This window comes from Bos grunniens, chromosome 11 (assembly GCF_055505025.1).
Source record: "Bos grunniens cultivar Pamir isolate PY7600 chromosome 11, Bosgru_T2T1.0, whole genome shotgun sequence".
Classification (NCBI taxonomy): domain Eukaryota; kingdom Metazoa; phylum Chordata; class Mammalia; order Artiodactyla; family Bovidae; genus Bos; species Bos grunniens.
In genome coordinates this window covers 59037544-59056813 of record NC_141175.1, presented here as the reverse complement: position 1 = coordinate 59056813, position 19270 = coordinate 59037544, and the positions used below count along the sequence as shown (strand labels likewise).

At 37.4% G+C, this 19270-nt stretch overlaps 1 protein-coding gene across 10 annotated transcripts in view; it reads left to right on the top strand.

Moving 5' to 3' along the window:
* The window catches only part of IMMT (inner membrane mitochondrial protein), a 42533-nt gene that overhangs the window by 16077 nt on the left and 7186 nt on the right, over positions 1–19270 (top strand). Inside the window, exons 3-11 of one of the 10 annotated variants that reach the window (XM_086326561.1) lie at positions 162–351; positions 5053–5164; positions 7699–7800; positions 8163–8258; positions 10693–10829; positions 14918–15021; positions 16247–16382; positions 16926–17055; positions 18471–18485. In XM_086326561.1, coding sequence (XP_086182687.1) covers positions 162–351; positions 5053–5164; positions 7699–7800; positions 8163–8258; positions 10693–10829; positions 14918–15021; positions 16247–16382; positions 16926–17055; positions 18471–18485 — 1022 coding nt within the window. Of the gene's footprint in view, positions 1–161; positions 352–5052; positions 5165–7662; positions 7801–8162; positions 8267–10692; positions 10830–14917; positions 15022–16246; positions 16383–16925; positions 17056–18470; positions 18486–19270 lie in introns of those variants that run through there. The other 9 variants (XM_086326560.1, XM_086326558.1, XM_086326564.1 and 6 more) reach the window with 9 other exon arrangements.

The following is a 19270-nucleotide window of genomic DNA, read 5'->3' as shown; positions in this document are numbered from 1 at the left end:
ACAAACCAGGGAAAGGTGATGTGCAGCGTGTGGAGATAAATTGGGCTGCTGTGATCTGAGTCAGTGGTAGAGAAGTGGAGCTTAAAGGTGTTTGAGACTTAAGGTTTAGGAGAGTTAAAAAAAAACAAAATAAACCTGTGTTTCCTATTTCTTTCACTTAGGTTGTCTGCTAGCAAAATTGCTGGAGCTGGCATTTTGTTTGTTGGTGGCGGTATTGGTGGCACCATCCTGTATGCCAAATGGGATTCCCATTTCCGGAAGAATGTAGAGAAAACCATACCTTACTCAGATAAACTCTTTGAGATGGTCCTTGGTTCCCCACCTTACACTGTTCCATTGCCAAAGAAACCGGTAAGAGTTTTAAATCGTTTCAGTTTATCCTGTGGAATACTTTGAAAAGCAGGTTGCTTGCTTTCATCTTGAAAATATTTTGCCAGCATTGTTTGTCATTTTTCTTTAACTTGAACTAATGTTTCCTAAAGGATTTTTATCCCTTTGGAGTCCCATAAATGCTCTCATTTAGTCCACATCACATAGAAAACAATTATGTGGCCCACAGGTTAAATGGAAGGGCAGCTTGGGCAGAAGTAACCCTGGCTGCCCTGCAGACCCAAGGGGTTCTGTGTCAGCCTCCAGCACTGCAGCTCTCAGACTCTGACTTAGAACGCTAAAAGCATAAACGAAGAATGGCCATGACACCAGGATCCCCATGTTATAGTTAGTCATGGCTCCTTTTAGATCACAAAGCAGTCACAGAATTTTCAGCTACATACTGATTCAGTGATGGGAATATCTTCCAGTATTCCTGGAACTTTGTGCATTTTCTTCAGTTTCATCTTTCTTTTCTCCATGAGGCTTACAAATTTTTTTTTTTTAACATTGTACATATTCCTTCTTTCAAACAGATGCTTGAAAAAAAGATTGATGAAAGAGAACATGAATTTTGCTGATTTGGTATTGGGTATTTCCATAGTCTATGAGGTTGAACGTGGCTGACCAGTTCTTTGTAAGAAACTGGTTAGAGATCTTTTCTCCAGTATGTATCAATGTCTTGAGACGAGACCTGTGACAGAGTTACTATATGGAAAAGCAGGTGTCCTTTGACTTTTCCTGCCCCTTCCCCAAATGATACAAAATGTTCTACATGGTTTATTCATCCATGTGAACTTTAAAGTGTTTATGCTGGCTCAGGAAGATAGAGTTGCAGCTTCAGTAGAAGCAGAATCCTATGGCTAAAGTCCTGGGTCTGTTCTGAGCTATGTGACCTGGGAGAAATAGCTGGAAGCATCCAGGAGCATAGAGTCAGGCTACACAGTTCAGAGTAGTGTTCTTTTCTCCCTGGACATGACTTCCAGGTGTCATTCTCAATAGCCTTGACCTTTTCTTGCTCCACTTTTGCTGCCCTGCTGTTAAAGGTCAGAAATAGGGTAAGAATGGTGGCAAGACAAATAAATATTAGAGTTTAGGGAGGGGGGTTCAGGATGGGGAACACGTGTACACTCGTGGTGGATTCATGTTGATGTATGGCAAAACCAATACAATATTGTAAAGTAATTAGAGTTTAAACAAGAGAGGATAGCAAGTAAAATATGGGCAACTGTGAAGGTGAATCCAAGAATTCTAACCTAGCTACCTGATAGCTTGGTACAATCATTAATATTAAAAAAAGCAAATTAAGAAGAGTGCAAGGGCTTCTCTGATGCCTCAGTGGTAAAGAATCCGCCTGCCAATGCAGGAGACACAGGTTCGATCCCTGATCTAGGAAGATCTCACATTCTGTGGAGCTACTCAGCCCATGTGCCACGACTGTTGAGCCTGTGCGGTAGAGCCCAGGAGCCACAACTGTTGAGCCCACGTGCCGCAATAAGAGAAACTGCCACAATGAGAAGCCCGCACACTGCAACAAAGAGTAGCCCCTGCTCACCGCAGTTAGAGAAAAGCCCGTGCAGCGATGAAGACCCAGTACAACTAAAAATAAATAAAGTTATTAAAAAATAAGAATTTTAAAAAGACTGAAAATTTCGAGGTTGTGTAATGCAGACATGCAGAGCTGACAAGTGGAAGTGCCCAGCAGGTCAACAGTGCTGTCCCTCCTTACACACAGCATTTCTTTCCCACCTCCAGGCTCTGCCCCACCAGTCACTCTTAACATCATCTAGGCCATCCTTTTATTAGTTTTAGAGAATCTTCTAGAATAAGTGTTGTGGTGTTTTCATGATATTTTCATTGTATCACTTAATCAGGGACTTTGATTCCTGTTGTTTTAAAGACAGAATGTAAAAACAAGTAAGGCTTTGAGATTGTCTCATGGTATCTCATGGTATGAATAAGAAAAGTGAAGCCAAGAGTGGTTAAATGTTAGCTTAGGAGCTGGCTGTTGGTTCCTTTATTTCTGTGGTTTGTGGTTTTTGCTGGTTCTTCGGTTGACATTCGGTACCCTTGGCAGTGTGGTTCTTACTACACTCTGCCTTTAGCTCTGTATGGTCCTGCGCATAAATCCTTGCTCTCGTACTTGTTTACCGTATGGCTATGCCTATACTTTTCATTCGTTTATTTACTCAAATGTCAGTCAAGTGATTATTATGTACCAGGCATTGTTCCAAGGTCCTTGGTAAAGCAGAAGACTAAACAGAGATCCTTTCTATTTGTATACCTCTTCCCATGGTTGTCTTCTACCCAGAATGACTTCCTTTCTTTTGTCTTCTATTGTTTTCTTCAAGACTGGCATTCTTCACTACACAGACCAAAGTCAGTTTTCTCTCACCTCTGAATTCCAGTAGCAGTTAGTGTTTTTATTTTTATTTTGTCCCATTTATTCAGTACTCTCAGTTGTTGTGCATTGTTACAAACGTGTTGATTTTAGAAACTATATACTTCATTTGATGGTAACCCTTTTAGTGTCAACATGGTTATTTATGCATAGACAGTAAATACTGAGAGAAGATGATCCTAAAATGTTGTTTCACATGGTCAGTTTATTGTCTCATTATAGATACAAATACTGTATCTGAATTATTTTTTTTTCTTTTTTCTTTTAATTAGAGAATAATTGCTTTACCATGTTGTGTTGGTTTCTGCTGTACAATAACGTGAATCAGCCTTAAGTATACATATATTCCCCTCCCTCCTGAACCTCCCTCCCACCCCTCCACCCCCATCCCACACCTCTAGGTCTTCACAGAGCTCTAGGTTGAGCTCCCTGTGTTATATACAACTTCCCACTAGCTCTATGTTTTACATATGGTAATGTATATGTTTTAATGTTGCTCTCTAAATTTATTCCACCCCCTCCTTCCCCTGCTAAAATCTTTTTGATGAGCGTAGACGATAACTTCCCTAAATGGTGATAAATGTTATATACCTGAATAGAATGTAGTACTATAAAAATGTCATTTTTCTTAAATATATGTGTTTCTCTCAAATCTCTTAAATATGTATGTATTTGAGAGAAGTAATATTTTTATGATATGTATGTGTGTATACATAAATACACACACAGATCTAATAAAATTTCTAATTGATTTTTCCAGAGGGTGAGGAATTAGACAAGATTTAAAGTTCACATGGAAGAATAAGGAATGTACAAGACTGGTCAAGGACATTTTGAAAGTGTTGGATTAGGGAGTCAGATGACACTTGCCTTTCCAGATACTGACTTTGTTATAATTCTACTGTTATAAACAAGAAGATTTTGACACAGAAATAGAAATTAGAGAAATAGAACAACTGAGTCTACAAATAGATCATATTTGTACACAAACACATACATGTTCATTGTGAGAATGTGAGTTGCTAGAACCTTATGTCAAAGTGATAATATCTTAAAAATATACGAGTCCTCTGACCCAGTGTTTCTTGTGGCAAACTGTCCTACAGACATCATACTCTAGTGCTTTTCAGTTGTCTGTGGACAAGAATGCTTAACAAAGAACAGGAAACAGTTTGAATGTCCATGAATAGTGGAATAATAGACCCAGATTATGGAATTTGAAATTCCACTAGGATATACAATTAAATTGGGATATTATTCAACTAAAAAGAATTTCTTAACCTGGAAGCAAATGAGTTGTTGTTAAATGAAAAAAATATATTAATGTGTTGTTAAATGAAAAAAGCAAGTTATATAATTACCTATTTTAGATTGTTTAAAGAAATGAAAAACTGCATATGTGTATATACCTGAGCGCATGGGTGGAAGGATAGATTTCAGGGCATTAGCAGTGGCTTCCTGAGAAGCCTGGAAGGAGCAATGAAGAGGCTAAATAAAACAATGCTTTATCTTGATACTATTTTGCTTGTTATAATGAGCATGCATTTCATGAGATAAAAGTAATAAAATTTTAATAGAAAGTGGGTATATTTCTGATTTCTGGTAGTGACAAAATTCAGAACCATTTCTATTATGGTTGAGTAGTCATCTTAGGATATCCGAGTCCCAATGCCAAGTTCTTGCAAAAGGGAGACCGCATAGATGGTAAATGAAAATATTTCTGTTACTCAGTAGTTTTCTCTGGCATATCATTTGACAGTCCTGTTCATGAATGGTGCCTTAAACTTAAAGCATGTGGTTATTAAGAAAGAGGAAAGCAGGCATTAGAATTGCATCATATATCTTGGAAGTGCAGGTGCGTGAATCTTGGAGATTAAAGAAAGGAAAAATGAATTTTTATTTTTACTGAGAGCTTTTTAAAAAATGTTTGTTTCTAACTGAATGTATTTAGAAGACACCATAATTGGATTTAGAAAGTGAATGGAAATAGCCTTCTTAGTGTTGTACACATAAAAGTAATGGTTATTTAAAAGGAAGGTCATATACCAAGTACATTAGTTACCTTAGGAGAAGTTTTTGTTACTATTAAAATATGGACTACTTTTGGACTGCATTTTCCTAGTATGATGGGTTCTCTTACTGTGGTTAATAAAATACATTGTTGTGAATTATTGATAACTCCCAAGCTTTTTACTACTTTTTAAATAATACAAGTTACTGTATGCTGCCTTTTTAAAAAACACTATTTATGTCTGAAACGTTAAATGTTTTTCATTTCCAAGATTCAGTCTGGTCCACTGAAAATCTCTAGTGTATCAGAGGTAATGAAAGAATCTAAACAGCCTGCCTCACAACCTCAAAAACAAAAGGGAGATACTTCAGCTTCAACAACAGGTACCTATATTTAGAATCCTTCTTTTAAAATTGTGGGTAAATGAATTGTTTAATGTATTTGTACCCATGGTCAAAGGTGAGGGGGTCTGTCCCCATGAAGGAGTCTTCCCTCACCCTGGGAAGGAATATTCTCATGTGTCTTCTTGGCCCTCATTTAGGTGTTGAGTGGGATATGGAATGGGGCTTTTGTTTTTGAACAGCTACTGAGTACTAGTAAGAACAAGAATTGGTCTTGCTTGAAACACAGTTACTTTTTTTCCTTTTCTCTGACTCCTAGTTTTTCCCTCTCTTTAGATTTTAAGATTTGCTCTCTTTCCCCACTTCTTTTTTCTACTTGTTCACCAATTCATTCTCCTCTCTCCTGTCTTAGTGATCGAAGTATCTTAATCTAGGTTTTGATATGCAGGTATTTTTTGTCTTCATGATTTGTAAGTAATCCCACACCAATTTACAGCGTTTACCTCATCCTCACCTGTTCAGCATACATTTGAATGTATTGTTTCTCTGTACTCACTTCTGCCTTGATGAAATCACCTTCCATTCAGTATATACTGAGTTTCTATTGTGTGCCAAGTGGTGGGTGTCTTCTAGGCACTGAGGTTATAGCCATGAACAAAATAGTAAAAACAAGCATACAAATGCTGTGCATATTTCTTAGTGGGATGAGGGGAGGGAAATTGTACACGATGCACAAGTAATTTATGTATAAGTGAAAGTGAAGTCGCTCAGTCGTGTCCGACTTTTTGCGACCTGTGAACTGTAGCCCACCAAGCTCCTCTGTCCATGGGATTCTCCAAGCAAGAATACTGGAGTGGGTTGCCATTTCCTTCTCCAAATTTATGTATGCTGCTAAGTCGCTTCAGTTGTGTCCGACTCTGTGTGACCCCATAGACGGCAGCCCACCAGGCTCCCCCGTCCTTGGAATTCTCCAGGCAAGAACACTGGAGTGGGTTGCCATTTCCTTCTCCAGTGCTTGCAAGTGAAAAGTGAAAGTGAAGTCATTCAGTCGTGTCCGACTCTTAGCGACCCCATGGACTGCAGCCCACCAGGCTCCTCCATCCATGGGATTTTCCAGGCAAGAGTACTGGAGTGGGGTGCCATTGCCTTCTCCAAATTTATGTATAGGATGGCATAAAATGGTAAATGTGGGAGGGAATATTGCAGTTTTAAATGGAGTGGGCAGGAAAAGTTTCCTCTGGAAGGTGTCTTTTGAGCAAAGACCAGAAAGAGGTGAGGGAGTCAGTCATGTAAAAGACTGGTGGAGAAGAGCATCCAGGTAGAAGGATTAGCTAGGGCAAAGACTTGGCATGTTCAAGCAAGGAGTAAATGAAACTGGGCTGAAGTAAGTGGAGAACAGCAAATGAGGTCAGAAAGGAAACAGAATGCCAGCATGTCAGTTCTTGGTGACCATCGTAAGAGTTTTGCTTTCTAGTCTGAGTAAGATGGGAAGCTGTTGGGAGGGTTATAGGTCAGGGGATTGATATCTTTTACTTTAATAAGATTACTGGCACTGGCTATTGTGGGCTTCCCTAGTGGCTCAGATGGTAAAGAATCCACTTGCAATGCAGGAGACCTGGGTTTGATCTTGGGCTCAGGAAGATACCTTGGAGGAGGGAATGGCTACCCACTGCAATATTCTTGCCTGGAAAATCCCATGGACAGAGGAACTTGGCAGGCTATAGTTCATAGGGTCACAAAGAGTTGGGCATGACCAAGCAACTAGGCACATATGCAGGCTGGCTATTGTGGAGAATAGATAAAGCAAACAAGGACAGAGCAAGGAGACCAGTTAGTGGGCTTTGTGGTAATCCAACTATAACTCTTAAATGGGACCTTCAGTTTATTTGAGAAATTTTTTTCTCCATTTTTTTGTTCCCTGCATCTATCTTTTGCATCAACACTTTTATTTATAATTTATAGGCTCTTGATTTTTAAACCTTCCTTTCTTTAAAAATATGTCTATGACATAAGTTTTTTGACTGAGTTCTCTAACTCACCATCTAAACTGTGAACTTTTTCCTCTGTGTTTAAAATTGCCATCCTGTTTCCATTCACACCTCTTCATTCATCTCTACCATTTTTCAAAGCAATTAAAAAATGGTTTTTGGTTACCTTTTTTTTGCTTACTTTCTTCATTACAGGCTCCTTTTACCCCCTTTGTTATTATTTTCACATGTTATGTAATCTTATGTCCCCTTCTCATGTTAAGTATTAGTACCATTTAGTACTATTACTAGAAGCCTTGCCTGAGAATAATGATTAGAATACATATGGATGCTGACCAGACTCCTTTCTGTTGTGCTTTCCCAACCATTGTTCATTGTTTATGGATTTATGCAGTGGACAGAGCCCCTGACTAATTTGTGTGTTTGAGTAGTGGCATCACATGCATTTGTGTCTTTAAGGAGTCAGATGTGAAGTGGCAGTAGTAGTAGTAGATTCCTGTTGTTCTCTGTTAACCCAGGAAACTATATACCATGTGTAACATATATTTATAGCACCCACAGAGGCAGCTCAAATTATCTCTGCAGCAGGTGACACACTGTCGGTCCCAGCCCCTGTGGTTCAGCATGAGGAACTTATAAAAACCGATCACCCTGAAACTGGTGAAGGAAAACCCAAGCCTGCAACTTCAGGTAGTTAAATTATCTGTATATGTGGTTTTATAAATGATGTGTTCATCAGAACTATGTACTGTCTAGGCTATTGCTAGATACTCTTAAGTGCACATTTATACTGGCTTTAGGTCTACAGCCTTGCTTAGCTAATTTTTGGTATTTTAGAGAATAAGTCTTTGAAAACAAGGAGCTTTAGAGCTGACCCTTTATTTCTTCATGTTGGAATCATTCAGTCATGATGTGGTTTTATAATCTTTATCACAAAAATGCCCTCAAGTTGATATAGCTGGCAAATACAAATGATGGTGTTTTTATGTCCCCATTAGCTGTTGAAATTCTGTGCTGAAATTTGATTTCCTCTTATTTACTTTTGCTGCAAGAGGAAGCATCCTCAACTTCTGTAAGGGAGCGGCCACCTGAAGAAGTTGCAGCACGACTTGCCCAACAAGAGAAGCAAGAGCAAGTTAAGATTGAGTGTATGTAACCAGATGCTTTCTAAGTACTTGGGTCGTGTCTCTCAGTTGCTTTCTTCTTCAACCTTTGCACAAGTTTCTCATCTGTCAGCTGTTAGTGGTTTCTTTAGTGGCATTGCTCTTATTCACCAGCTTTATTTCATCATTTGTGTTCTTTCCATCTAAACTTTTACCCAGGTGACAAGGGGTTATTCTTAGTGTAAAATTGGTGTAAATTCCAAGTGATGCATGTACTTTCTTCATTTGTTTTTAGTATGGTTAGTGCTGAAGACTCTATATACTTTGCAGAACAGGAATAATTAATGTTTTGGCACCTTGCCTAAGAGTCTTCTAATTGTTACACTTATGCATTTATTTGTGCAGGTTGGAAATGGGTCCTTCTCTAGTTTGTTACCTGGCCTCTGGACTCAGTCTCATCGTCCTCTTATATGACATTGTTGAGGGATGGAATGTTTCACACATTTCTGGTTTCCACCCAACTGAGGCTTATCCCTTTTTTAGGTTTCAGTTTTATATTAGGTTTTTTGATGGTTTAAAGAAAAAAGATACTAGTTATCTAAAAATGTATTTTCCTGCCTTAAGGCACATGGAACAAAATTTATTGTATAATGTTGCAGTATACTGATGTCCCTGGAGGTAGTGTGCATGTGGTTTTTTGCTGGACTGAGAGTTGTTAGTTTTAAACTGTTATGACAGCTGTTTGTAGGTGGTTTTTTTGTTTTTTTGTCTTCTCTCCATTTATTTCTGTTTGTTTTTCTGCCTTTAATGGTTCTTGGTTTCCTTCAATTTGCTGGTTCTGTCTTATTCCTAGGAAGCAAGTTTGTTAGAATTGTGTAAAGAGTAGATGGGCCAGTATAAGCACATTTGGTTGGGCTTGTTTTGTGTCCAATTATGTAGTCTATCCTAGAGAATGTTCCATGCATGCTTGAGAAGAATGTGTATTCTGATTTTTTGGATGTAATGTCCTATAGATATCAATTAAGTGTGTTTTATTGTATAATTTTAATGAGTATAATATCCTCTTTTTCTATTGATCCTTTTATCATTAGATAGTGTTCATCTTTGTCCTTTATGGCCTTTGTTTTAAAGTTTGTTTCATCTGATATGAATATTGCTACTGTTGCTTTCTTGTTTCCATTCACATGAAATGAAAATATCTTTTTCCATCCCCATCCCTTCACTTTCAATCTGTGTGTATCTTTCACCCTGAAGTGGGTCTTCTATAGGCAGCATATTGTAGATTCTTATTTTATTATCCAAGCTATAACTCTTTTTTTTTTTTTTTTTGGCTATGCTGGGTCTTTTTTTTTTTTTTTTTTTAATTTAATTTTAATTGAAGGATAATTGCTTTAAAATAATGCATTGGTTTCTACCAAACATCAGTATAAATCAGCCATAGGTTTGCCCATGTCCCCTCCCACTTGAACATCCCTCCTACCTCCCTCCTCATCCCACCCCTCTAGGTGCTGGGCCTTTGCTGCTGCATGTGGGCTGTTCTCTAGTTGTGGAGAGCAGACTTCTCATTGTACTGGCACTCTATGTTTTTGTTAGGATTAGTCAGTCTGTTGACACTTAAGATAATTACTGATGTATATGTATTTATCTCCATTTTAAACCTTATTTTCCAGTTGATGTACTGTTTCTTTCTTCCTGTGTTCACTTTTGTGATTTGATGGTTTTCATTTGTATTATGCATGAATTCCTTTCTTTTTGGTGTTTGTGAATCTGTGGCGTGTTTTTTTTATTTTTGGTTACCCAGGTTTTCAAGTATGTTAGCCCATTATTATATGTACTTGTGTTAGGCTGATAGTGATATAAGCTCAAACACATTCTAAAAGATCTGTTTTCTTATTCCCCTCCCCCACATTTATTCATTTTGACATCCTGTTTTATATCTTCATGTTTATCCTTTGCTCTTCCTTGTAGTTATAATTGCTTTCACAGAATTTTCTGGACTATTTCCTAAACTATGTACTAACTTATTTAAGTGACCGTCAGTCCTTTCATACATTTGTCTTTCCTGTTGTGATTTTCCCTTGTGTATAGAAAATCCCAGACAGGTTTTATTTTGGAAAAATTCAGATATACATAAAGGTAAAAATAGTATAATAACCCCCATAGATTGATCATCTGGATTAAATAAAAATTTTTTTAAATTTATTTATTTGACTACACCGGGTCTTAGTTGCAGCATGTGGGATCTAGTTCCCTGACCAGGGATCGAACCTGTGCCCCCTCCATTGGACTACCAGGGAAGTCCCTGGATTCAATAATTTTATCATACTTTTAAGTGTAACTTTGATTCTCTAAAACTGTATTTTGTTTGTTCATTTTGGGGGGAAATGTGACACAAGACTCAACAGGTAAAGAGGGAAAGATTAAAGTAATCAGTGGGGAAGGATCTGGTTTTTAACTTTTTTTTTTTTTTAAACTTCAGCATTAGCTAAGAGTTTAGAAGATGCCCTGAGCCAGACTGCCCGCATCACTCAGCAGGCTATTGTGGCTCAGAATGCTGCGGTGCAGGCTGTCACTGCCCACGCGAACATACTGAAAGCAGCCATGGATGATTCTGAGGTGGGCCAACGAATGTTATATGTGATTTCTTCCTCCTAATTTGGACTCTCTCACTAAGTGAAAGCAAACTAGAATGATTGTCTTTTTAGAAAAACAAAGCAAAATGAAAGAAAAAAGAAAACTTGAAGTGTTCTTTTTAATGAATTATATATAGTGCTTTATCTCACAACCATGATGTGGTATTAAGATTAGTTCAGATTTGCTCTCATGTTTTAATACTGCTTGAATGTATTTGTTGTTTGTTTTTTTTTTTTTTTTTTTGCTTTAAAATTGCCAACCATTTTTTAAAATATACTTTTTTATGAGATACTTTGAGATGGATACACAGTTGTCAGAAATAATACAGAGATCCCAGGGTTCCCAAAACACTAGCTACTTTAAATGCTTATGCTGATTATTTACATTATACACTTCAAAGAATAAAGTAATTACACTAATTAAAATGTAATACTGAGACTTAGTAAATTTCCTTTACATTCAGTTATTCAATGTATAAAAATGCATCTTGACATCAAGTCATTTAAAGAATAAAATAAAGTAGAGAACCTAATAAGTCTCAGGGATCAGGATTCTGCATCATCATTAAAGTTATTTTGCCATAATGACTGAGGTTTTTAAAAAGTTAAATACACTTTCATTGCTTTAGGCATATGCACATACATCACAAAGCAGTTAAATTATACTTTTGATGCAAACAGCCAAGAAACTACAACCTTGGAAAAATGAAAAGAAGATTCTGTTTATTTAAAGTCCAAGAAGAAAGCTTAAATCTTAAAGTTCATTCTAAGAAACCACACAGGGAATATTTAATATACTGATTATGCACATGTGAGAAAGCTCGAAGTTGCATGATATCAGGAAATTGAGTTTGAACCCAAGTGAGTTCTCTCAGAAGGACAGTGATTAGAAACTTTAAAATGTCCATGGTACTACTTTGGTGGAAGGCTATACATAAGAGGGTATTTCCTCTCCCCACTGAACATATAACATGTGGTGCATGTGGCTTGAACAGTACAAAATCTGTTATAATTAAGACTTTACAACTAAAGGATACCTTATAGTAGAAGTTAACCAGATTAGGTATAGTTAGCTGGTGTTAACAAAATAATCCAGAAAAATGTATGAGCACAAGTTTTGGAATGTTAAAAATTGATCCCAGCTCTTTTTCTTCTAGTAAAAAGCTGTAGTTGCATGTAGGCTCACTCTATAATATATACTGAGTTACTTTCTAAAAGGCAGTGCCTGTAAACATTTGGACCAGAGGATCGTAGGGGAATCTGGTGTCTGTTTTATAGGACAGCTTATCTTTGGATCTCTACAAGTAGAGGGAAATACATTTTGGCCCCCAGATATGTCGTTGAGACTTACATGATTCATGAGTCTATTTGGGTTAGTTATGAAGAGTTATCCTAATATAATATCAAGGTCTTGTAACAGCATACAGTAAGGTCTTGTACAATTTTTTGCACATGAAAAGATACTGACATGGCCCAAACCAGCATCCTTTCTTGTTTTTTTTTAGTAATTGAAAAAATTTATTTATTTTTGGCTGTGCTAGGTCTTCATTGCTGTGCAGGCTTTTCTCTAGTTGTGGCAAGCAGGGACTGCACTCTAGTTGTGGTGTGTGGGCTTCTGTTTGCAGTGGCTTCTCTTGTAGAGCCCGGGCTCTAGGGCTGTAGGCTTCAGTACTTACAGCACAGGGGCTCAGTAGTGGGTAGCTCCTGGGGTCTGGAGCACAGGGTCAGTGGATGTGGCCCATGGGCTTAGTTGTTCTGAGGCATGATATTCCCAGACCGGGGATCGAACCTGTGTCCCTGAATTGGCAGGTGGATTCTTAACTGCTGGACCACCAGGGAAACCCCAGCATGCTTTCTTGTTATATTTTATTTTGCAAGATGGCTAGAGTGGTAGTTTACCTAAACCTCAACTTGATTATTTGCACCATGAAACAACTTTGTTTTGTTACTTTACAACAATCTACATAATTATAAAACATAAAAAGTTCAAAAGTGAGATACAAAGGTAAAAAAGAAAGTACCAAGTATTTCTTCTAAAAGCAATTCTTAACCTAGGGTCAAATCTGTGGATAGAATTCAGGGGCTCATTAAACTTGGATGGAAAATATCTTTATTTTCACTAGCCTCAGAAGCTTTTCCTTCATTTATGAATATTGACAACAAAAGCAGTAGTGTTAGTAGTATTCATAACTTTATTACTGAGAGAGCACAAGTATTTTCCTATCACATTATGGGTACTTACAGACTGTTGAAATATCATTTATGTTCATCACTACTTCTAGATTAGGGTATTTATTAGTCCTGCCACTGAATCTTGGTTTGTGTGTTGCAGACTTAAAAAATACATATTTTTTGATCAAATTTCAGTGTAATTGGGCTCCTTTGTAATCTCGTAGTTTCATTTTAAGCATTTAAAAATGTTATTCAGAGAGGCTTCCTCAGATTGCCACAGTGGTCCAGTGGCCAGGTTAATCCTGCCTTAAGGAACTTGGTTGTTTAAACTTTCTGTTGATAATGAATGTACCTTTAAAATCAAGATCACACTTGATGTCAAGGGGAACATAAGGTTGAGAATTGCTTGTGAATGATCCAAAGCAGAGGCATTACTGAGTCCTCTTCCCCTTCAAGTAGCAGGCCTAGGGCTGCAGAGGCAAAACCACTTGTGTTTCTGACAGGGGAAGATACAGGATGGTCATCCAAGGCCCAGGACACCTAACTCAGAGGGCACTCATGTTTTGGGTGTGCAGCAGCCCTTGCTGTGACTCTCTTTGGTGACTTGTCAACTATAATTATTGAATTACTTTAGTCATTTTTTTCCTTGACGATAAATATTTTATTTTCTGGTAATTTAATATGTTCCTGTTTTTCACAAAGGTCCTGGTATAGTGTATAGTCACCCGTCAGTATGTACAGGGCGTTGGGTCCAGTATCAGCCAGGGATACCACAATTCAGGGATGCTCGTCTCATAATTGGCCCTTCTGCATCTGAGGATTGAGCCAGCTGTGGATTGTGTAGTGCTCTGCTAAAAAAAGATCTTCATATAAGTGGTCCCATGCAATTTAGACCTGTGTTGTTAAAGGGTCAGCTGTACTTTGAAGATAAGCCCTAAGGTGGTTTTGTCATATCTAAACATAATATACTACTTTAACCTATATCTACTTGGCAAAGGAAAGGGAGAAAGAAAGTCATTTAAAATAGTTAATAACTAATTTTAAAAGTAGTTCTAAAGAGTTCAAACAGTTGCAAATAGCATCCTGCTCATTGTTTATATGATACAGAGTGAGGGGGAGGATGGAAGCTGGACTCATCTGTGCCACACCTTCAGTTGCAAGGGTTCTCACACACTCTTGTGTGAGCATCTTGCTGCACAGAGTGTGATTATTCTGCTAGAGGTGGTTTTTATTTTTGGTATGATATAAGCCGTAAATATGAGCCAGCTCTGCTCAGCTGAAGAAGGTGGCAGTTAGTTCCAATGCTGGAGCAAAAAATGTTGAACCTGCCAAAGGAATTCCCAAGGGAGACATTTATATAAAGTCCACATTGTGTAAAACCAGCTCAAGGTGGAGTGGGGTTCTTGACAAGACTTGATTTTCTCCTTAAAGATTATGGATAGAGTCATTCTTGTGGGTAATGTTTTGGGGAAGTAGAGACCCCACAAGTGTGTAAACTTTCTATTATACTTACTAATATTTCAGTAGACCTCCAAGTAAGAAAATTTTAAGTACTGGTGCTTCGTTGAAGAAAGATTTAATCTGCAGACAGTTCATGACAAGTTGTTGTTCTTATTCATCTTTTCTGCTTCATATCTCCTTTTGAGAATCTAGCAAAAATATTCTCTCTCTTTAGAGCATACTTGTGCACTGGAACACACGCTTACAGTTTTGGGGGGCTGGTTGATGGGAGATGATTCATGGACTTCTTTGAACCTTTCATGAACATTAGATTAAGAGTTCCTGTTTGGGAGAAATGTTAGGTATACTTTTTTAACCTTTGACTTTCTGTATTTAGTCATGTTATTGTGACAGTACTAGTAGTTATTCATGTGTTCGTAACTAAAGCTTTTTGTTTAGATTGCAGGTGACAAGAAGTCAGCTCAGTGGCGCACAGTGGAGGGCGCGTTGAAGGAACGCAGAAAGGCAGTAGATGAGGCTGCTGATGCCCTTCTCAAAGCCAAGTAATTACTCATGGACTTTGACAAGTAATTAGGGCCTCCTGGTGGCTTTCTTTTGGCTCTGTTTTCTTTGTACTGTCTACATAGAAAGAGGAGAAACCCTTCCCTTCTCCACCTGTACTATATTTTGGTATTAGGAACATGAAAATTTAAAAGGAAGAGAGAGAATAAAATACATAATCTGGCCAAAATAAATTTGGCAGAAACTTAGATAAACAATTTTGTATTTTCTTTGCATATTACTTAGGTGATATGTCTATAGTTGACAGAGATTCTGCCATTATTTCAAGGTTTTTCTGGGATGGCTTGAGCAGTTTTATCAGAATTTAAGGAGTGTGTCACACTCTCTTTGCCTTAACTACCAAAGTAGTTAGCATATAATAGGTCTAGTTTTATGTTACCTTGACCTTGATTCCTGAAAGTTGGCTAAAACTAGAATCAAGCAAGCAAACCAAATATAAGTTCAATCTCTGTCAATAGGAACCTAATATTTGAAAATGGGTTCTTATCAACATTATGGAACTGTTATTTGTCATTCAGAATTTTGTTGTCTTAACATAATATTTATAATTGGTAGAGAAAGGGAAGCTTTCTGATAAAGCCAGCATGTCTTTTAGGAGATTGACAGCATGATGTTCATCACATCAGTAGACCATGAGTCAGGGCTCTGAGTTCTGTGTTTGTGGGTTGTAGATTATAGTCCATCCAGCCTGAATCGAGAGGGCTCCTGAAGACCCAGCTCTATGCTCAGTGAGCTCTTCAGTTTGCTCCCTTGCCTTTATCTTCCTCAAGCTGTCATTGGCAAGGGAGTCAACCTAATCCTTGCAAAAGCTACCATTTATTGAGTGCTCTCAATAGCACAGTAGCAGGTACTGTGCAAGACACTGCTATTGAATTACTTCTAATCCCTATGCCAGAGTGAGCAACAAAGGAGAGGCTGGTCTGGGAGCTAAATCCAGGTCTGCTGGGTTCTGAAGCCTATGTCTTTTCCTGTACACCATGCTACTCATCTGGTCCACTCTTTAAATCTAACTTGAGGTGGTAAAAAACCGAGGTGTTTTCAATTGGTGAGGAAAACTTCTCTGCCTCAATATTGAGTGTGAAAAAGCATTGAGTAGTTGTTTCAAATTAAATGTTTCATAGACTTAATTGTAACTTGTATTGATTTCAATTTTTTTAATAAAGTTGGCAAGGATTAATACTAAACCTTTGTTTTATTGGTTTCCAGAGAAGAGTTAGAGAAGATGAAAAGTGTAATTGAAAATGCAAAGAAAGAAGAGGTTGCTGGGGCCAAATCTCATATAACCGCTGCAGAGGGGAAGCTTCACAACATGATCATTGATCTGGATAATGTGGTCCAAAAGGTGTGTTTTTCAGGTCTTTTATAAGTGTTTTTTATTTTTTAATGTAGTTCTTTTGTCAAGGGGTTTTTAAGAATTCAGGAAAATATTAAGGTTCCTGTCATCTTTCTCCCTTCCCCTGGAAAAGAATATTAGTTGTTACTAATTTTAGAAACTTGCTTTGGACATGAAGTGAATTGTTCAGTATTCTTGATACATTTTATAATAGGTAAGTGTTTGCTCATGGTCATTACCGCTTATGGAAATTTCCATTTTGTAGCATCTCTTTTGTCTGCACTTCTGATCTGTGTGGTTAGTTTTTCCATGACCCAGAGAAAGAGGGACAGTGGAGTAAGGAGATGGGAAAGGGCTTATCCATGGCATTTGAACAGAATTAGATGGAAACAAAGACAACACTTATATTCCTTTCTCTGACCTTTAGATTTCTTTCTATGTGTTACTTATATATTCACAACCAAATGTAAATAAATACATGAATATGACATTTTTTGGAGTGTTTATGGTATTTTTTGTTCATTTTAACCACATACCCTTGTATTTGTTCAGGTTCAGGCAGCTCAATCTGAGGCTAAGGTCGTGTCTCAGTATCATGAACTCGTGGTCCAAGCCCGGGAAGACTTTAAACGAGAGCTGGACAGTATTACTCCAGAAGTCTTGCCGGGGTGGAAGGGGATGAGTAAGTGCAACTGAAGTGTTGGTATTTTACTTTTTCAGTTTTTTTTTTTTTAAAAAACAACTGATCATCAGATCTAAACTTATCGGCTCCATTCTCTAGTCTAAACCCCTCTGGCATGCATATTTCATCTCATGTGCAGTATAGTGTTTTCAGCATTTTATTTCAGCCATACCTGTGACAGGTGACACACCCTGTTTAGCAATGGTGAACACAAATTCCAGCCAGTGTAATTTGGAATCTTAGTGAGTGAAGTGACATTTTAACCTTGACTCTATTTGCCTATTATATATAAAATTATTGAAAACCTTTGGCACTTTAAAAATATTCATAATGAATTACTTAAGGCATACCTTGTAACTGCTCTGTGACAGCCTTGATTGAGAACTCACCTGGGACATTAGGTGAAAAGGGAAGTTCAGGCTGTGTGGCCTTCAGCTTGCAAATTGCTCAGATTGCAGGGAATTTGGTGGCTAAACAATTACACATTGTAACTGCAGGGAGTAGTCACATCTGCATGAAGCGCTGTGTGAATAAAATCACAGAGATCTGGAGTCTCAACAAAATCAAAATAGAACTTCCTAAATGCCAATGTCTTTTAGAAACTGAATATCAGGTAGCATTTGAAGAACTAGTGATACAGGCCTCTCTGGGGTGAAGGTGTTGAAGTTGCATCACAGAACCAAGGCTGGTCTGAGTAGCTCAGGTAATAATGCCAGTGCAGGGATTTTAACGGCATCAGGGCCAACCAGAACGATTTAATGGCAAGAAGTAGAATCAAGGCTGTCAAAAAATACCAGATATGAAGTTAGTTTATTTTTCATGTGGTTGATTCACCTAAGAGGGAGATAGCAGTTTCTCGTCAAAGCAGAAAATAAAATCAGGATTTGTATGAAAGGATTAAGTGGAGAAATATACAGAGTTCAGTCTGGTAATAGGTTGAGACAGAACTATTTATCTTGTCCATCTTTGCCCGTTCTTCCTGCAGCACTGGGTCAGCTCCCTGTTTCTTTGGTTGAGAACCAGATTAAGTGGTTGACTTAATGGACTGTGACTTCCTGAAATAACCTGCAAGCTAATGTGAAGTGGGGGAATAAACGAGAATTGTAGTTCTGTGTAAAAATTTAGTTGTTGCTTCATGAAAAGAGATGAGTCCCCAGAAACCAAAACTACTTTCAGTGTCATTCACTCTCTGATTTTCTGAAATGTTAGAATTTACCTTGATTTATACTGTTTTATGATCCTTTAAAACTTTTTTAGGAAATACACTTATCATTTTGCTTTTCAGTACTAAAATGTGCTTTTTCTACTACTGGCTTCTGGTTCCTTCTTGTTGTCTTTTGGATATTTCTGTACAATGATTAATAACTGATACATGTACTTTCTTTTTCTCAAACCGTTGTTCTTTTCCTTTGTAGGTATTTCTGACCTAGGTGAGTAGTTACATGCATTTTATGTTTAAAGACTTGTGTTTTAAGTCTTAAAAAGGCTCAAGTCTTTATTTTGCCTGTGATTCTCATACTAAACTATCAAAATTAATATAAAATAGAATTATGTTGCTTGCCATAAATCTAATTTGGATATTTTTGTCATCCATATGTTCTCAGGAACAAAAACGTTTTTACCATGTGATCGGAAACCTGTAGATGTGATATATGTGAAGATATATATTTTTAAGTTTTTATTTTATAAAATTTCAAACATTAAAAAGGAAGAAGAAAATTGTAATGAACTCCTGTGGACCCGTCTCCCAACTTTAGCAATTACCAACACCTGGCTGGTTTTGTCTCATTTATTCCCCCAGCTTATGTTGAAGCAAATCCCAAATATCATATTCTTTCACTTGTAAAAACTTTCTGTATATTTTACTGTTATCACCAAACCATTGTCACACTCAACAATAATTCTTTGTGTTATCAAAGTTGCTTCAGAGTTCAAATAGCCCACTTTCTAGAATGAGTTTTTTTTAGTTCTTTTTGATCAAATCAATATCTAAAGGAGCTACACATATTGAATTTGGTCTATAAATCTCTTATTCTTTTTTTGCTTCTTGATTTACTTAATTGTGGAATTGCGTCATTTGTCATATAGGATTTCCCATAGTCTTTATTTTGCTGTTACAGCTGTAATTGTTAACCTGTGGTAATATCTCAGAACACTTGTGGAGTGTGAGATTGGGAAAGAAAAAAAAGAGAGTCAGAATCTGAATATAATTATT